General features: G+C 39.3%; 1 protein-coding gene across 12 annotated transcripts in view; it reads right to left on the bottom strand.

Moving 5' to 3' along the window:
- Window positions 1-10414: 10414 nt before the first annotated feature.
- ZNF382 (zinc finger protein 382) overlaps window positions 10415-18459 on the bottom strand; it is a 53545-nt gene continuing 45500 nt past the window's right edge. For all 12 annotated transcript variants that reach the window (XR_004347095.1, XM_032614544.1, XM_032614546.1 and 9 more), the window contains one exon: window positions 10415-12535. Coding sequence is in view for 11 of the 12 variants with exons in the window: in XM_032614544.1 (XP_032470435.1) it covers window positions 11115-12535 (1421 nt within the window). In the remaining variant the exon portion in view is untranslated. The remainder of the gene's footprint in view (window positions 12536-18459) is intronic.

The following is an 18459-nucleotide window of genomic DNA, read 5'->3' as shown; positions in this document are numbered from 1 at the left end:
GATTGCTGGGTCATATGGTAGTTCTATTTTTAGTTTTTTAAGGAACCTCCATACTGTTCTCCATAGTGGCTGTATCAATTAAATGCCCACCAACAGTGCAAGAGTGTTCCTTTTTCTCCACACCCTCTCCAGCATTTATTGTTTGTAGATTTTTTGATGATGGCCATTCTGACCAGTGTGAGATGATATCTCATTGTAGTTTTGATTTGCATTTCTCTAATGATTAATGATGTTGAGCATTCTTTCATGTGTTTGTTGGCAATCTGTATATATTCTTTGGAGAAATGTCTATTTAGGTCTTCTGCCCATTTTTGGATTGGGTTATTTGTTCTTTTGATATTGAGCTGCATGAGCTGCTTGTAAATTTTGGAGATTAATCCTTTGTCAGTTGCTTCATTTGCAAATATTTTCTCCCATTCTGAGGGTTGTCTTTTCATCTTATTTATGGTTTCCTTTGCTGTGCAAAAGCTTGTAAGTTTCATTAGGTCCCATTTGTTTATTTTTGTTTTTATTTCCATTTCTCTAGGAGGTGGGTCAAAAGGGATCTTGCTGTGGTTTATGTCATAGTGTTCTGCCTATGTTTTCCTCTAAGAATTTGATGGTGTCTGGCCTTACATTTAGGTCGTTAATCCATTTTGAGTTTTTTTTTTGTATGATGTTAGGGAGTGTTCTAATTTCATTCTTTTACATGTAGCTGTCCAGTTTTCCCAGCACCACTTATTGAAGAGGCTGACCTTTCTCCACTGTACATTCCTGCCTCCTTTATCAAAGATAAGGTGACCATATGTGCGTGGGTTTATCTCTGGGCTTTCTATCCTGTTCCATTGATCTATATTTCTGTTTTTGTGCCAGTATCATATTGTCTTGATTACTGTAGCTTTGTAATATAGTCTGAAGTCAGGGAGCCTGATTCCTCCAACTCCGTTTTTCTTTCTCAAGATTGCTTTGGCTATTCGGGGTCTTTTGTGTTTCCATACAAACTGTGAAATTTTTTGTTCTGGTTCTGTGAAAAATGCCAGTGGTAGTTTGATAGGGATTGCATTGAATCTGTAGATTGCTTTGGGTAGTAGAGTCATTTTCACAATGTTGATTCTTCCAATCCAAGAACATGGTATATCTCTCCATCTGTTTGTATCATCTTTATTTCTTTCATCAGTGTCTTATAATTTTCTGCATACAGGTCTTTTGTCTCCTTAGGTAGGTTTATTCCTAGGTATTTTATTCTTTTTGTTGCAATGGTAAATGGGAGTGTTTTCTTAATTTCACTTTCAGATTTTTCATCATTAGTGTATAGGAATGCAAGAGATTTCTTTGCATTAATTTTGTATCCTGCTACTTTACCAAATTCATTCATTAGTTCTAGTAGTTTTCTGGTAGCATCTTTAGGATTCTCTATGTATAGTATCATGTCATCTGCAAACAGTGACAGCTTTACTTCTTCTTTTCCAATTTGGATTACTTTTATTTCTTTTTCTTCTCTTATTGCTGTGGCTAAAACTATGTTGAATAATAGTGGTGAGAGTGGGCAACCTTGTCTTTTTCCTGATCTTAGTGGAAATGGTTTCAGTTTTTCACCATTGAGGATGCTGTTGGCTGTGGGTTTGTCATATATGGCTTTTATTATGTTGAGGAAAGTTCCCTCTGTGCCTACTTTCTGCAGGGTTTTTATCGTAAATGGGTGTTGAATTTTGTCGAAAGCTTTCTCTGCATATATTGAGATGATCATATGGTTGTTCTCCTTCAACTTGTTAATATGCTGTATCACGTTGATTGATTTGCATATATTGAAGAATCCTTACATTCCTGGAATAAACCCCATTTGATCATAGTGTATGATCTGTTTAATGTGCTGTTGGATTCTGTTTGCTTGTATTTTGTTGAGGATTTTTGCATCTATGTTCATCAGTGATATTGGCCTGTAGTTTTCTTTCTTTGTGACATGTTTGTCTGGTTTTGGTATCAGAGTGATGGTGGCCTCGTAGAATGAGTTTCGGAGTGTTCCTCCCTCTGCTATATTTTGGAAGAGTTTGAGAAGGATAGGTGTTAGCTCTTCTCTAAATGTTTGATAGAATTCACCTGTGAAGCCATCTGGTCCTGGGCTTTTGTTTGTTGGAAGATTTTTAATCACAGCTTAAATTTCAGTACTTGTGATTGGTCTGTTCATATTTTCTATTTCTTCCTGGTTCAGTCTCGGAGTTGTGCATTTCTAAGAATTTGTCCATTTCTTCCAGGTTGTCCATTTTATTGGCATATAGTTGCCTGTAATAATCTCTCATGATCCTTTGTATTTCTGCAGTGTCTGTTGTTATTTCTCCTTTTTCATTTCTAATTCTATTGATTTGAGTCTTCTCCCTTTTTTTCTTGATATGTCTGGCTAATTGTTTGTCAATTTTGTTTATCTTCTCAAAGAACCAGCTTTTAGTTTTATTGATCTTTGCTATAATTTCCTTCATTTCTCTTTCATTTACTTCTTTCTTTTTTACATCTTTATTGGAGTATAATTGCTTTACAATGGTGTGTTAGTTTCTGCTTTATAACAAAGTGAATCAGTTATACATATACATATGTTCCCATATCTCTTCCCTCTTGCATCTCCCTCCCTCCCACCCTCCCTATCCTACCTCTCTAGGTGGTCACAAAGCACGGAGCTGATCTCTCTGTGCTATGTGGCTGCTTCCCACTAGCTATCTATTTTACGTTTGTTAGTATATATATGTCCATGCCACTCTCTCACTTTGTCACAGCTTACCCTTCCCCCTCCCCATATCCTCAAGTCCATTCTCTAGTAGGTCTGTGTCTTTATTCCCATCTTACCCCTAGGTTCTTCATGATATTTTTTTTCTTAGATTCCATATATGTGTATTAGCATACGGTATTTGTCTTTCTCTTTCTGACTTACTTCACTCTGTATGACAGACTTTAGGTCCATCCACCTCACTACAAATAACTCAATTTCGTTTCTTTTTATGGATGAGTAATATTCCATTGTATATATGTGCCACATCTTTATCCATTCATCCTATGATGGACCCTTAGGTTGCTTCCATCTCCTTATCTGGTCTTTATGATTCTTTCCTTCTGCTAACTTTGGATTTTTTTTCTTCTTTCTCTAATTGCTTTAGGTGTAAGTTTAGGTTGTTTATTTGAGATGTTTCTTGTTTCTTAAGATAGGCTTGTATAGGTGTAAACTTCCCTCTTAGAACTGCTTTTGCTGCATCCCATAGGTTTTGGGTCGTTGTGTTTTCATTGTCATTTGTTTCTAGGTATTTTTCGATTTCCTCTTTGATTTCTTCAGTGATCTCTTGGTTATTAAGTAGTGTGTTGTTTAGCCTCCATGTGTTTGTATTTCTTACAGATTTTTTTCCTGTAATTGATATCTAGTCTCATACCATTGTGGACGGAAAAGGTACTTGATATGATTTCAGTTTTCTTAAATTTACCAAGGTTTGATTTGTGATGCAAGATGTGATCTATGCTGTAGAATGTTCCATGAGCACTTGAGAAGAATGTGTATTCTGTTGTTTTTGGATGGAATGTCCTATAAATATCAATTAAGTCCATCTTGTTTAATGTATCAGTTAAAGCTTGTGTTTCCTTATTTATTTTCATTTTGGATGATCTGTCCATTGGTAAAAGTGGGGTGTTAAAGTCCCCTACTATGATTGTGTTACTGTCAATTTCCCCTTTTATGGCTGTTAGTATTTGCCTTATGTATTGAGGTGCTCCTATGTTGGGTGCATAAATATTTACAATTGTTATATCTTCTTCTTGGATTGATCCCTTGATCATTATGTAGTGTCCTCCTTTGTCTCTTGTAATAGTCTTTATTTTAAAGTCTATTTTGTCTGATATGAGAATTGCTACTCCAGCTTTCTTTTGATTTCCATTTGCATGGAATATCTTTTTCCATCCCCTCACTTTCAGTTTGTATGTGTCCCTAGGTCTGAAGTGGGTCTCTTGTAGACAGCATATATATGGGTCTTGTTTTTGTATCCATTCAGCCAGTCTATGTCTTTTTTTTGGTGGTACGTGGGCCTCTCACTGTTGCGGCCTCTCCCTTTGCAGAGCACAGGCTCCGGACGCGCAGGCTCAGTGGCCATGGCTCACGGGCCCAGCCGCACCACGGCATATGGGATCCTCCCAGACCGGGGCACGAACCCGTGTCCCCTGCATCGGCAGGCAGACTCTTAACCACTGCGCCACCAGGGAAGCCCCAGTCTATGTCTTTTGGTTGGAGCATTTAATCCATTTACATTTAAGGTAATTATCGATATGTATGTTCCTATTCCCATTTTCTTAATTGTTTTGGGTTTATTATTGTAGGTTTTTCCTTCTCTTGTGTTTCCTGCCTAGAGAAGTTCCTTTAGCATTTGTTGTAAAGCTGGTTTGGTGGTGCTGAATTCTCTTAGCTTTTGCTTATCTGTAATGCTTTTAATTTCTCTGTCAAATCTGAATGAGATCTTTGCTGGGTAGAGTAATCTTGGTTGTAGGTTTTTCTCTTTCATCACTTTAAATATGTCCTGGGTAGAGTAATCTTGGTTGTAGGTTTTTCTCTTTCATCACTTTAAATATGTCCTGCCACTCCCTTCTGGCTTGCAGAGTTTCTGCTGAAAGATCAGCTGTTAACCTTATGGGGATTCCCTTATGTGTTACTTGTTGTTTTTCCATTGCTGCTTTTAATATTTGTTCTTTGTATTTAATTTTTGATAGTTTGAGTAATGTGTGTCTTGGTGTGTTTCTCCTTGGATTTATCCTGTATGGGACTCTGTGCTTCCTGGACTTGATTAACTATTTCCTTTCCCATATTAGGGAAGTTTTCAACTATAATCTCTTCAAATATTTTCTCAGTCCCTTTCTTTTTCTATTCTTCTTCTGGGCCCCCTATAATTCAAATGTTGGTGCATTTAATGTTGTCCCAGAGGTCTCTGAGACTGTCCTCAATTCTTTTCACTCTTTTTTCTTTATTCTGCTCTGCAGTAGTTATTTCCACTATTTTATCTTCCAGGTCACTTATCCGTTCTTCTGCTTCAGTTATTCTGCTATTGATCCCTTCTAGAGAATTTTTAATTTCATGTATTGTGCTGTTCATCTCTGTTTGTTTGTTCTTTAGTTCTTCTAGGTCCTTGTTAAACGTTTCTTGTATTTTCTCCGTTCTATATCCAAGAGTTTGGATCATCTTTACTGTCATTACTCTGAATTCTTTTTCAGGTAGATTGCCTATTTCCCCTTCATTTGTTAGGTCTGGTGGGTTTTTGCCTTGCTCCTTCATCTGCTGTGTGTTTCTCTGTCTTCTCATTGTGCTTAACTTACTGTGTTTGGAGTCTCCTTTTCGCAGGCTGCAGGTTCGTAGTTTCTGTTGTTTTTGTTGTCTGTCCCCAGTGGCTAAGGTTGGTTCAGTGGGTTGTGTAGGCTTCCTGGTGGAGGGGACTAGTGCCTGTGTTCTGGTGGATGAGGCTGGATCTTGTCTTTCTGGTGAGCAGGTCCACGTCTGGTGGTGTGTTTGGGGTGTCTGTGGCCTTATTATGATTTTAGGCAGCCTCCGTGCTAATGGATAGGGTTGTGTTCCTGTCTTGCTAGTTGTTTGGCATAGGTTGTCCTGCACTGTAGCTTGCTGGTCGTTGAGTGGAGCTGGGTCTTGGCGTTGAGATGGAGATCTCTGGGAGATTTTCTCTGTTTGATATTACTTGGAGCTGGGAGGTCTCTTGTGGACCAGTGTCCTGAACTTGGCTCTCCCACTTCAGTGGCACAGCCCTGATACCTGGCTGGAGCACCAAGAGCCTGTCCTCCACATGGCTCAGAATAAAAGGGAAAAAAGAAAGAAAAAAAGAAGAAAATAAAATAAAGTTATAAAAATAATTTAAAAAATTTTAAGTATTAAAAAAAATGAAAAAAGAAAAAAATGGACAGACAGAACCCTAGGACAAATGGTAAAAGCAAAGCTATACAGACAAAACACACACAGAAGCATACAAATACACACTCACAAAGAGAAAAAAGGAAAAAATATATATATAGTTGCTCCCAAAGTCCACCTCCTCAATTTGGGATGATTTGTTGTCTATTCAGGTATTCCACAGATGCAGGGTACATCAAGTGGATTGTGGAGATTTAATCCGCTGCTCCTGAGTCTGTTGGGAGAGACTTCCCTTTCTCTTCTTTGTTTGCACAGCTCCAGTGTTTCAGCTTTGGATTTGGACCCGCCTCTGCGTGTAGGTTGCCTGAGGGCGTCTGTTCTTCTCTCAGAAAGGACGGGGTTAAAGGAGCAGCTGCTTCGGGGGCTCTGGCTCACTCAGGCTGGGGGGAGGGAGGGGTACGGATGCGGGGCACGCCTACGGTGGCAGAGGCTGGCATGATGTTGCACCAGCCTGAGGCGTGCCATGCATTTTCCCAGGGAAGTTGTCCCTGGATCACTGGACCCTGGCAGTGGCGGGCTGCACGGGCTCCCAGGAGGGGTGGTGTGGATAGTGACATGTGCTTGCACACAGGCTTCTTGGTGGCTGCAGCAGCAGCCTTAGCGTCTCATGCCCATCTCTGGGGTCCACGCTGATAGCCGCGGCTCACGCCTGTCTCTGGAGCTCCTTTAAGCGGCGCTCTTAATCCCCTCTCCTCGCGCACCAGGAAACAAAGAGGCAAGAAAAAATCTCTTGTCTCTTTGGCAGCTCCAGACTTTTTCCCAGACTCCCTCCCGATTAGCTGTGGCACACTAGCCCCCTTCATGCTGTGTTCACGCAGCCAACCCCAGTCCTCTCCCTGGGATCCGACCGAAGCCCGAGCCTCAGTTCCCAGCTCCCACCCGTCCCAGCAGGTGAGCAGACAAGCCTCTCGGGCAGGTGAATGCTGGTCGGCAGCAATTCTCTGTGCGGGAATCTCTCCACTTTGCCCTCCGCACGCCTGTTGCTGTGCTCTCGTCAGTGACTCTGAAGCTCCCCCGCTCCGCCACCCGCAGTCTCCGCCCGCAAAGGGGCTTCTAGTGTGTGGAAACCTTTCCTCCTTCACAGCTCCCTCCCACTGGTGCAGGTCCCGTCCCTATTCTTTGTCTCTGTTTTTCTTTTTTCTTTTACCCTACCCAGCTACGTGGGGAGTTTCTTGCCTTTTGGGAGGTCTGAGGTCTTCTGCCAGGGTTCAGTAGGTGTTCTGTAGGAGTTGTTCCACATGTATATGTATTTCTGATGTATTTGTAGGGATGAAGCGTCTTACTCTTCTGCCATCTTGAAGCTTCTCCCAGTATGTAACTTTTTGAGACTAGTTTTATCCATGATGTTGCATGTGTCAATGGTTCATTGTTTTTATTGTTGAGTAATATTCCATTTTGTGGATGTACCATGGTGTATCCATTTATCCATTGAAAAACATTTGGATTGTTTCCAGTTTTTAGTGATTATAAATAATAATATTATAGACATTCATGAATAGGTTTTTGTGTGAACATAAGTTTTCATTTCTCTAGGCTAAATATAAGTGGGATTGCTAGGTCACATGGGAAGTGTATGTTTAACTTTTTAAGAACGACCAAATTGTTTTCCATAGTGGTTTTACCACTTTGCATTCCCATTAGCAGTGTATGAGAGTTCCAGTTGTTTCACATCCTCTTCACTGCTTGGTACTGTCACACATCTATGATTCTGAAAAGCCCCAGTTTATAGAGACCAGTGTTGATATCTGTGTTTTGGCTGTTGTATATTACTTATAAGGCAGGGCATGACAAGTCTGGCACTATTTCTGGACCACAAATTAAGTGAAGATATTCAAGTATTACCTGGCAAAAATGTTTCAGGTTTGAGATGCACTATACACAATATGATACTGGGGACACAAGAAGTTGAGGGGACATGCTTGTTTACATACACAGATTATCAGAAAATACATAGGAGTTGTAGGAACCATGTTTATAGGATGGAATTGATTTATAGTTGGACTGGAAAATCTCTAACATTATCTCCATGATGCTTGAATGTCTGATGTTGACTTTGATTGAGATAAGGGCAGAGGGATATATAAGGTGCTGTTTAAAGTTGAAAACTTCCTCAGAGACAGCCCAGAGTCAATTTGTTTACTCACATAAACGATTAGATAACCCAGCTTGACTGTGTGACCAGTGAACAGAGGGGCATAAAAGCCCTTGTGGGGAACTTCTGCCTTGAGCTCTCCCAGAGCCAAGATTCACACAGATCTTAGTGGTTCAGTCAGGAGGTAAGAGTGCAGTCTCTGTGTGAATAAGGACACTGGGGAGCTTGCAACTGGACTCCCCCCAACCAAATGCTTGCCTACCCTTTCTCTTGGTAAGCTGCATCCTTTGCTTTTATTATTTATTTATTGTTTTGCAGTACGCGGGCCTCTCACTGTTGTGGCCTCTCCCGTTGCAGAGCACAGGCTCCGGACGCACAGGCTCAGCGGCCATGGCTCACGGGCCTGGCCGCTTTGAGGCATGTGGTATCTTCCCGGACCGGGGCACGAATCCGTGTCCCCTGTATCAGCAGGCGGACTCTCAACCACTCTGCCACCAGGGAAGCCCCATCCTTTGCTTTTAAAGGAAAGCATTACACGTATATACTCTGTGGAGTTTTGTTAGTTCTTTTGAACTGATGAAATCTTTGCCCATGTTAATTCTCTTGTGTTCTATGACCTTGCAGTTATGTCTACAAAATATGAATTTTCAAATTAATTTCTATCTTGTTGTATATATTTAGGAATAAGTGGACTTGGATTCCAAAACCATGTCCACTCCTCAGAGCTGCACAAACTTCACTGACCAAAAGATCAGTTAGATGAAAATCCTCATTTCATATATTTATCAATTCATAAAATAAGGACCCATAAAAATTAAAGAAAAAGAACATTTTCAACTTCTTCAAAATAAATCTTAACACAGGAGTCTGGAATATAGCCCAATCCTGTTTCATACCAAAATAAATCTATTGGACCTAATTTTCCTGAACGTTTGTTAGAAAGCAAAACTTCACTTAGGTTTTCTTCAAGGCATTCAAAGGTACCTCCTACAAGGATATGGCTGTACTTATGTCCATTGGATTCTATATCTTGATTTCTATCTTCACCTTAGTTCATGAAATGACTCTGCACAGGATCTTTCAAAGATAGACTTACTTCTCTCTGCACTGTCCACAGCTGGTATTTTGGGGCTATTTTAATTTTTTTCGCAAAATTGGGAAGTATACATTTGCATTGGTAATCAAGTTGATGAGTGTAACTTACTACCAGAGAAGGAGAAAAAAAAAAAAGATAAGGATGAAAAAAAGATATGTATATGGACTCCTCACTGAATTGTTATTTAGATATGTAATTGTAAACAAAAATTACAGTCCAAACTTCAACTGTATTTCAGGGCCAGTTTTTGCTCATGCCTTGATCACCTCGTAGTCACCACAATTTTGCTCATTGACCCTGGAATCCAAATATTCTTACCTTCATTTTTATAATACAGATACAAAGAGATTATTTTCCCCTTCTTTTAATCCATCAAATTTAATTTTAAAATGTGACCATTTAATTTTGAGGGTCAGAAATTTGAGGCAGCCTCAGCTGAGCAGTTCCTGCTTGGGAAGAGGGGAGTGGATCTCTCATGTGGTTCCAGTTGGATGTCAGAGCAGCTACAGTCATCTAAAGACATGACTTGCCCCAGATAGCCCATTCATATAGTTGGCAGATGATACTGGATAACGGCTTGGTGCTTAGCTGGGGCTATTGACTAGGGTGCCTACGCATAGGCTCTCTAGCATCATGATCTTGGTATGGTTGGACTTCTTTCATGGAAACAGCTTTCCCCAGAGTTAAGAGTTGAAGCCTCATCTGTTCCCTTGTCAACCTTCTTTTCTTTAGTATGAATTCTTTGCTGTTGTATAGAGTGAGTTAGAACTAATCATTCTTACAGTCATTTCATTTGAAGTGTTCCCGTCCATTGTGAATTCCCTGGTGTTGTAAGGATTTGAGCAATGGCTGTAAGCTTTTCCATATTTATCATTTTTATATGACCAGTAAGATAGTATTTTATCCAGTTAGAATTCTCTAATGTTAAGCAAGGAAGATACTAGATGCCTCCCTTTCTCTAGTATGACTTTGATTTCAAATAGGCATTCTTATGGGTAAAGGCAGTCTCACATTTATTACATGTGTCTGGTATTTAGGATTTGAGCTGTGGCTAAAAGCCTTTGGACATGCATTATATTTGGATTCTCAGTTTTCACAACATTCATAGAGTTTCCCTGTAGTGTGAATTCTTGGTTTGAACCATCACCATATTGATACTATTTACAGCTGTCTTCCTTCAGAGTGAATTATCTCATGTTATGAAAGTTATGAGTCGTTTGATAGTATCAACATACATATACCCCAGGACCCAGCAATTCCACTCCTAAGTATATACACGAGAGAAATGAATATATGTACACCAAAATATAAATACATTCAAAGAAGCATTATTTATTATGACCCTAAGCTGTAAACAATAAAAAAAGTCCATCAACAGTAGATTGGATAAATTGAAATATAATCATACAATGGAATTTTATACAGAATGAAAATAAATAAGCTTCTGCCACATGCACTAATGATGAGTTTTAAAGACAGAGTGATGGATGAAACAAGCCATATATGAAAGAATACATGTATAATTTACTTTATATAAAGGTTTATTATATGCAAAAACTATAACGTTAGAAGTTAGAACTGTGGTTAACTCTGAGGAGGTAACAAACTTTATACCATATTTGCAATGAGAAATACAGTCACACCACCTTTCTTTTAAAGCAGTTCTGTTCACAGTGTGGTCCATGGACCACTGCCAGGCAGCCTACTGTTTATTACTGGGTCACAACAAGGTATATATTAAAATTTAAAATAAGCAATTTAAAATGTTTGTAGCAATTTGATAGAGGAATTTATGTCTGGTGAATCTAATAAAAATTTTAAGCTTGTATTTTCAATGACTTTTATCATTTAATTTGTGCAGTAATTCCTTTTGTGTGTTTTATAGGCTAGCAAATAGTAGGTAAATATGTGGTACAGTACCTTAAACTGTTTAATATTATTACACTTGCAAGCAACATCATGTACAGGGTTTACTATGACTTTAAAAGTTTTCACCAAAAAAGTCACAGATTTTAGTGAATTCCCATGGTTTCTATCTTGTGAGTTTTCTGATGGACAATGAGGTTTGACTTACAACTGAAGAACTTTCCACATTCTTTACATTCATATGGTTTCTCTCCTGTGTGAGTTTTCTGATGGCGAATGAGGTTTGATTTCCTACTAAAGGCTTTCCCACACTGAGGACATCCATTGGATTTCTCTCCTGTATGTATTCTCTGATGAACAGTGAGGATTGCCTTCTGGCGGAAGGACTTCCCACATTCATTACAAATATAGGGTTTTTCTCCTGTGTGAATTCTTTGATGGAGAGTGAGGGTTGTCTTTTGGCAGAAGGACTTCCCACATTCATTGCAAATATAGGGTTTCTCTCCTGTGTGAGTTCTCTGATGTACAGTGAGGGTTGTCTTCTGGATAAATGCCTTCCCACATTCATTACATTGATATGGTTTCTCTCCTGTGTGTGTTCTCTGATGATCAATGAGGTATGACTTCTTTCTAAAAGCACTTCCACATTGAGTACATTCATAGGCCTTCTCTCCTGTATGTGTTTTGTGATGTCTAGTAAGGGTTGCCTTCTGGCGGAAGGACTTCCCACAATCCATACAAATGTAGGGTTTCCCCTCTATATGTGTTTTCTCGTGAAGAGTGAGGGCTGTCTTTTGACGGAAGGCTTTTCCACATTGACTACAAACATAAGGTTTCTCACCTGTGTGAATTCGCTGATGTTCAATGAGATATGACTTCCTTCTAAAGCTATTCCCACAGTAAGGACACTGAAAGGGTTTATCTTCTATTTGAGATCTCTGATGCATGATAAAAATGGACTTCCTACAGAGGAACTTCCCATATTTGCTGTATGTGTGGGCCTTCTTCTCCATATTTTGTTGGTGAGCATTGAGATTTGACTTTTCAATGAAGCCTGTTCCATCTTTATTGTATTCAAAGGGTCTTTCTCCTCTGTGAGCTCTAGTATGTGTAAATAACATTCCTTTTATAAGGAAGGGTTTTTCACATTCATTATGTTCAAATGATTGCTCTGGAGTTTGAACCTTCTGATGTTGAATAAGCTCTTGTTTACCACTCAGACTCCGCTCTGTTTGTTTATACAGATTCACTGCAGTATGAATTTTCTCATGTTTAGTATTAAGAAGTGATTTCTCCCATCCATTACTCTCACCAAACTTCTCTCTTACAGGACTTATATTTCTAATGACTAATTCTGAAATATTTTTAAAAATCTTTCCATCAGGTTTATATTCACGTAGTGTTGTTTTTGAAATAATACGGTTCTTGCTGACAGTAAATGTTTTCCCCAAAATATTAGTTCTCTCCTTCATTAGCCTTTTGTGGTTGATGGATGCAACTGATCTAGAATGCCTGTCTTGGTATTCTTTGAACTTCACTAAAACATCTTCAGCTTTCCAATCTTCTTCTAGAAAAAATACAATTAACACCAGTAAGTCTTCACATAAACGTTATGGATAAGATATATATACAAACAATCCATGGTGGGACTGTCTATCTCACTACTGTAGTCTACAGAAAGGCCAAAATAAATTACCTCTTGGAGGGAAAATGTATATAACATTAAAATGAGGAAAAATTGCCATAAGCAAACAACACTTATATCGTTGGGATGTTGTAAATATAAGCTACATTGAGCAGGTGTAATAAACACAAGGGCAAGTAAGCAGAAGATAAAGGATGGTGAAAGTGGGATTGCTCTTGGAATGGGCAGATTCAGAGATAATGGAGGGAGTCTATCAAGGGTACTAAACAGTAAGCAATGAAAATGTTCAGGTGAAGATGAAAGACTATATATTTATTCCCTAATGACTAAATAAGTGTTATAAAATACTTCCATGTGTTTCTTCCTCAATTGTATTTAGCCCACCCATGGCAAATGAACTTTCTCAGGACTCATTTCCTAGGGCAAACAGACACACTAGTCTATTGTCTAGACCCTAACTCTCCATATCACTGTAATTTTTTTCTCTTGAAAGGGAAGAATTGGGAAAACATAATTCCATTAGGAATTGTGAAATAAACCAGAGGACAAAGTATATCTGCAACATGAATATAATCACTGTTATGTTCTGACTGCTGCTACCATCAATGTATTCTTCCAGAAATGATCAATAACTAAATTCTCTTGACCGTCAATTACAACTTTTCCTCCTTTCAATTTGTTAAATTACTTTTTCAGTTTTAGGGAAGGATGGGTTCAAGTTTTCCTCCCAGTGGAGTAACATACCTTAACTCTGCTATTTCCTATTTGGGCTGTGAAAGATTGAATTCTTCAGTGTATATGTACAGCACTGATTGGCCTTAAAAACTATATCTTACTACTGTTGCCTTACCACCTCCCATATCTGGTGGGGCAATTTTAAAGATGGATTCATCTTACTCACGACTTGCATCTTATTTAAAACAGCCCTTTTATCCCATCAAACTAGACATCGAAAGGTAAACAGGTAATACTGTATCATGTATTTATAAAATGGAATACTTCAGTGAAATTTATACAATGGAATACCACTCAGCAATAAAAAGGAAAAAGCCTACTGATACATAATGACAAAAGGGATGAATCTCAAACATTTTTCAGATTTAAAGCTTTATACAAAAGAGTACATGTCGTACAATTCCATTTATGTGTAGTTCTAGGACACACAAAACTAATCTGTATCAATAATTGTAATTATACTGCCTTCCTGAGAATTCAACCACCTGCAGGGATATGCTACAATCCAATTTATCCAAAAGCCTTCACATATTCTTTCTACCCTTCAATGTCTATTTTGTCTGAAATTAGTATATAATTATAGTCTGGACCATCCATTTCAAGCAATCTTTCAACAACCTGCTATTTTCATATAAAATTATACGTAAAATGCTCAATTTGATAATAATGCCTTCCCAACTAACACTTATACTCTTGGACATCAACATTTTATTGACTATCTTCTTTGAAACCTTCTGAGTATACATTAACACACTTATCAGTGGTAAAGAGATATGATGTTGACATGTATATCTAAAAAGAACTTACCATTAAATGATTTTTGAATGGATGAGAAAGATGTTTTCCTTGCATGCTACCACAGGCCATCAATCAAGTAACTATTGAATATCTAGCCTCTGCTACAAGCCACAGTAAGGAAAAGTAAAAGAGAGGACCTTATTTTGAGGGAATTGTTAATCAGATGGGGGGAGAGGCCTCAGATAAAACAATGTTGAATCAGGTAGGAAATTACTAGATCATATCAGAGGATTTGTCTGCTTGCATGTTTATAGACACTAAGTATAATGTGAATGCAGAAAAAAAGAAACTGACATGCTTTGGAGTCATCAAGGAACATTTCATGGGGAAGTGAAATTTGATCTTTTAATCAAAGGATATGTAGTATTGTGTGGTAAAGAATATATAATCTTGCCCAAAGAGAAGTCTGACATTTGCCTTTGGATTCTGGGAGGTAATCTCTAAGTCCTTGGAATGTCGTGCCTGAGAGGAGTATTAATTGCCTGGGAGCCTTTGGCCAACCAGAAAGTAACAATGTGATTTGGGGGGGGTGGTCTTTGAGTCACACCAACAATGTGATTGAGAGCGGGGGGCTTTGGGTCACAGAATATTAGCTCAGTCTCTTAAGGGGCTAGAAACTTAGGTCAGCCACATGGGCAGTGAAGCATGCCTATGTGATGGAGCCCTAATATAAGCTTTGGATAATAGACTTGGGTGAATCTTCCCTGGCTGGCAGTATTCTATATGTATTGTCACAGGGAAGTAAATGCTGTCCATGACTCCAGAGAGAGGACTACTAGAAGCTCTGTGTTTGGTACTTTCCTGGACTCTGCCTTATGTGCTTCTCCCCTTGGCTAATTTTAATCTGTATTCTTCTCTTACAAACCATAACTGTGAGTATTATAGCTTTCAGTAAGTTTTGTAAGTCCTTATAGAAAACTATTGATCCTAACAGTAGTCATGGGGACCCTTGAACTTACAGTTGGTATCAGAAGTGAGGATGGCCTTGTGTGTACTACTGTACTCTCTTACTTTGTAGTTGGCTAACTTTGCAAGTATCCCTATGGTTATATGGCAGCTCTCATATAATGAAAGGTCCAGTTGTGAAGAATAAAATCAATTCTATTGAGTACATTTGGGAGACTCAAACAGACGTTAGCAGGAATTCTTAGTCAAAAAGAGAAATACATGTGGAATGACAAGATGGGATATTATTCTGTCAGCCCTTGAAATAGAAGGGATTTAAATTTCATATAATAAGTGATATCTTTTTTGCATATTGACTGAAAGAAAACTGAAAGAACTGGAAAATAAATCATGGCAAATCCAAATAGTAATTACAGCAGCCCACACCTGAAATAACATGAAATAACATGGCTCTCACTTTTGAAGATGTCAGTGGCAAACGAGAATATGAGAGGATGTAAAGATATTTCATGGAGTGAAATAAAACACAAATTGTGGAGAGATAATTTTTAAAATATTGCAGAGATGATGGAATCAACCTGATGTTACAAGAAACTAACTACAGGAACAAAGGATATACAAAGATAAGATAAAGTTAATGACTATTATTTCTGAAATATCAATAACCAAAAGGATGAGACAAGTGACCCTATATTGCTGTAGGCAGATTAAAATATACCAGTAGAGGGCTTCCCTGGTGGCGCAGTTTTTGAGAGTCTGCCTGCTGATGCAGGGGACATGGGTTCATGCCCCGGTCCTGGAAGATCCCACATACCGCGGAGCGGCTAGGCCTGTAAGCCATGGCCGCTGAGCCTGCGCGTCCGGAGCCTGTGCTCCGCAACGGGAGAGGCCGCAACAGTGAGAGGCCCGTGTACTGCAAAAAAAAAAAAAAGAAAAGAAAGAAAAAAAGAAAAACCAAAAAAATATATATATACCAGTAGAGTCCCAGTGGGAGAAATGGGCTGAAACTGGCTATTTGAAAGCCATTCACATAAAATAAGGAAATCACAACTTGAAAATGGATCAGATTATTACAGTTTACATGGCTTTTATAAAGACAAGAACTGAGGATGAAGAAAGATTCTTTAAGGATACCGATGAGAGCCTACTGAAATAAAATCCATTTATTCAACAAATATTTATTTTGTCAGAGGGAAGAAAAGAAACCAAGATGAAAAAGGCACTCAGGAACGTAGGATAAGTTTTTCACCCAAATCAAGGTGGGTACATATCAGGAATCTGAGCACTATGTTATGAAACACGGAGATTTATTGGGAAGAAATTTACTGAAAGAAGTGATACTGAAATTATCACTTTAGTCCAAGGCATATGGAGTTTGAAATCCGACAGTTGGTCTCACAGTGAGAATGGGATCTGAGACTGAGTGCAGAAAACAAGTAGAAAGGAAAGGAAATGAAAACTAAGAGGAAGATTAATATTATCAATGATTACCCTTTTATATTTTGGATAGATTTAAGAATGCATATAAATAGGAGACTATAATAAAAGAAGAAAGATAAAGAGCTGAAATGTTAAAGAAAGAGATGAAAAGCCAGAAGAAAGGCCTAAACTAACAGTTTCCAAGAGACCCTTATGGGAGGTGCAATAAGTCAAAAATATTTTTGTTAGTAATAACACTTCAGGGGGACTTCCCTGGTGGTCCAGTGGTTAGGACTTCACCTTCCAGTGCAGGGGGTACAGGTTCAATACCTGGTCGGGGAGCTAAGATCCCACATGTCTTGTGGCCAAAAAACCAAAATATAACACAGAAGCAATATTGTAACAAATTCAATAAAGACTTTAAAAATGGTCCACATCAAAAAATCTTTTAAAAAAAAGATAATAATAACACTCCATTGGGACTTCCCTGGCTGTCCAGTGGTTAAGACTCCGTGCTCCCAATGCAGGCAGCATGGGTTCAATCCCTGGTCAGGGAATTAAGATCCTGTATGCCGCACAGTGCAGTCAAAATAATAATAAAAATAACAACACTTCATTATTAACAAAAATAATAGTATTTTAAACTGTGTTCTTATTTACATTAGTGGGGCAAAAGCACTGGTGGGTGTCTCATGAAATTTTAATTTATAGAGGTGACTGAGTGATGACACAGGGAGGCTAATGCTATTAAAAGAAAATTTTTTATTACTTACCTTTCCTGAGAGGAGGGGCCATGCCATGCCATGCAGGGCTACATGGGGAAGCACCAGCTTTGGTCAGGAGGCAGAAAGAAGCAAGGGGAAAGTGTAGGCCAGAGGCTTTACTGGGGCTCGCTTGCATGGGAAAGGCAAGGCAGGGCAGGGGAAACAGCTTAGGATTGGCTAGTTTGAAGAGTGTTGGCAGGTTATGGGTTATAGGAGAGCTCTCCAGTTGTCTGGTACCTGGTCCTGGGTGATTTAGGGCAGGGTAAATATTGGCTTGGTGTCTGTGAGTTAGATAAAGAGATGGTTGAGGATATGGAGTGGGGATTGGTTGATTTGTATATGAAAGGTGGGCTCACCAACAAGTTGTTTGTTTACTATCTCTAGAAATTGGCTAGCTCTGGGAAGGGCAATCTCTCCTCAGCCAGTAGGACTCCCCAAAGATGTCAAAACATAAAATATAGAAAATTTAAAAATGATTGATACGGTGGGTAAAATGCTGGCACATTAACATATATCAAAGCACTGGCACTGGGCTTCCCTGGTGGCGCAGTGGTTGAGAGTCTGCCTGCCAATGCAGGGGACACGGGTTCATGCCCTGGTCCGGGAAGATCCCACATGCCGCGGAGCGGCTGGGCCCGTGAGCCATGGCCGCTGAGCCTGCGCGTCTGGAGACTGTGCTCCACAACGGGAGAGGCCACAACAGTGAGAGGCCCGAGTACAGAAAAAAAAAAAAAAAAAGCACTGGCACCAATCTATAATAGTAATCGCTGCATTTCTAACTACCACACACTCGCAGGAAAAAAGCTTCACTTAAGACTTTTTGATAGAGCAGAAAAAATTCATTAATTTTATTAGATCTCCACCCTTGAGTACATATATTTTCAATATTCTGTGTGATTGTTAAAGAATTATGCATACAGCACTTCTTTTGCATACCAGAGTACAGTTGATCTTTTTTTTTTTTTTTTTTTTTTTTTTTTGCGGTATGCGGGCCTCTCGCTGTTGTGGCCCCTCCCGTTGCAGAGCACAGGCTCCGGACGCGCAGGCTCAGTGGCCATGGCTCACGGGCCCAGCCGCTCTGCGGCATGTGGGATCTTCCCAGACCAGGGAACGAACCTGTGTCCCCTGCATCGGCAGGCGGACTCTCAACCACTGCGCCACCAGGGAAGCCCCAGTTGATCTTTAAATAACATGGGGAGTTAGTGGCGCCAACCCTCTGCACAG

This window comes from Phocoena sinus, chromosome 19 (assembly GCF_008692025.1).
Source record: "Phocoena sinus isolate mPhoSin1 chromosome 19, mPhoSin1.pri, whole genome shotgun sequence".
In the NCBI taxonomy this organism is placed as follows: domain Eukaryota; kingdom Metazoa; phylum Chordata; class Mammalia; order Artiodactyla; family Phocoenidae; genus Phocoena; species Phocoena sinus.
This window is presented reverse-complemented; position numbering and strand designations above follow the sequence as displayed.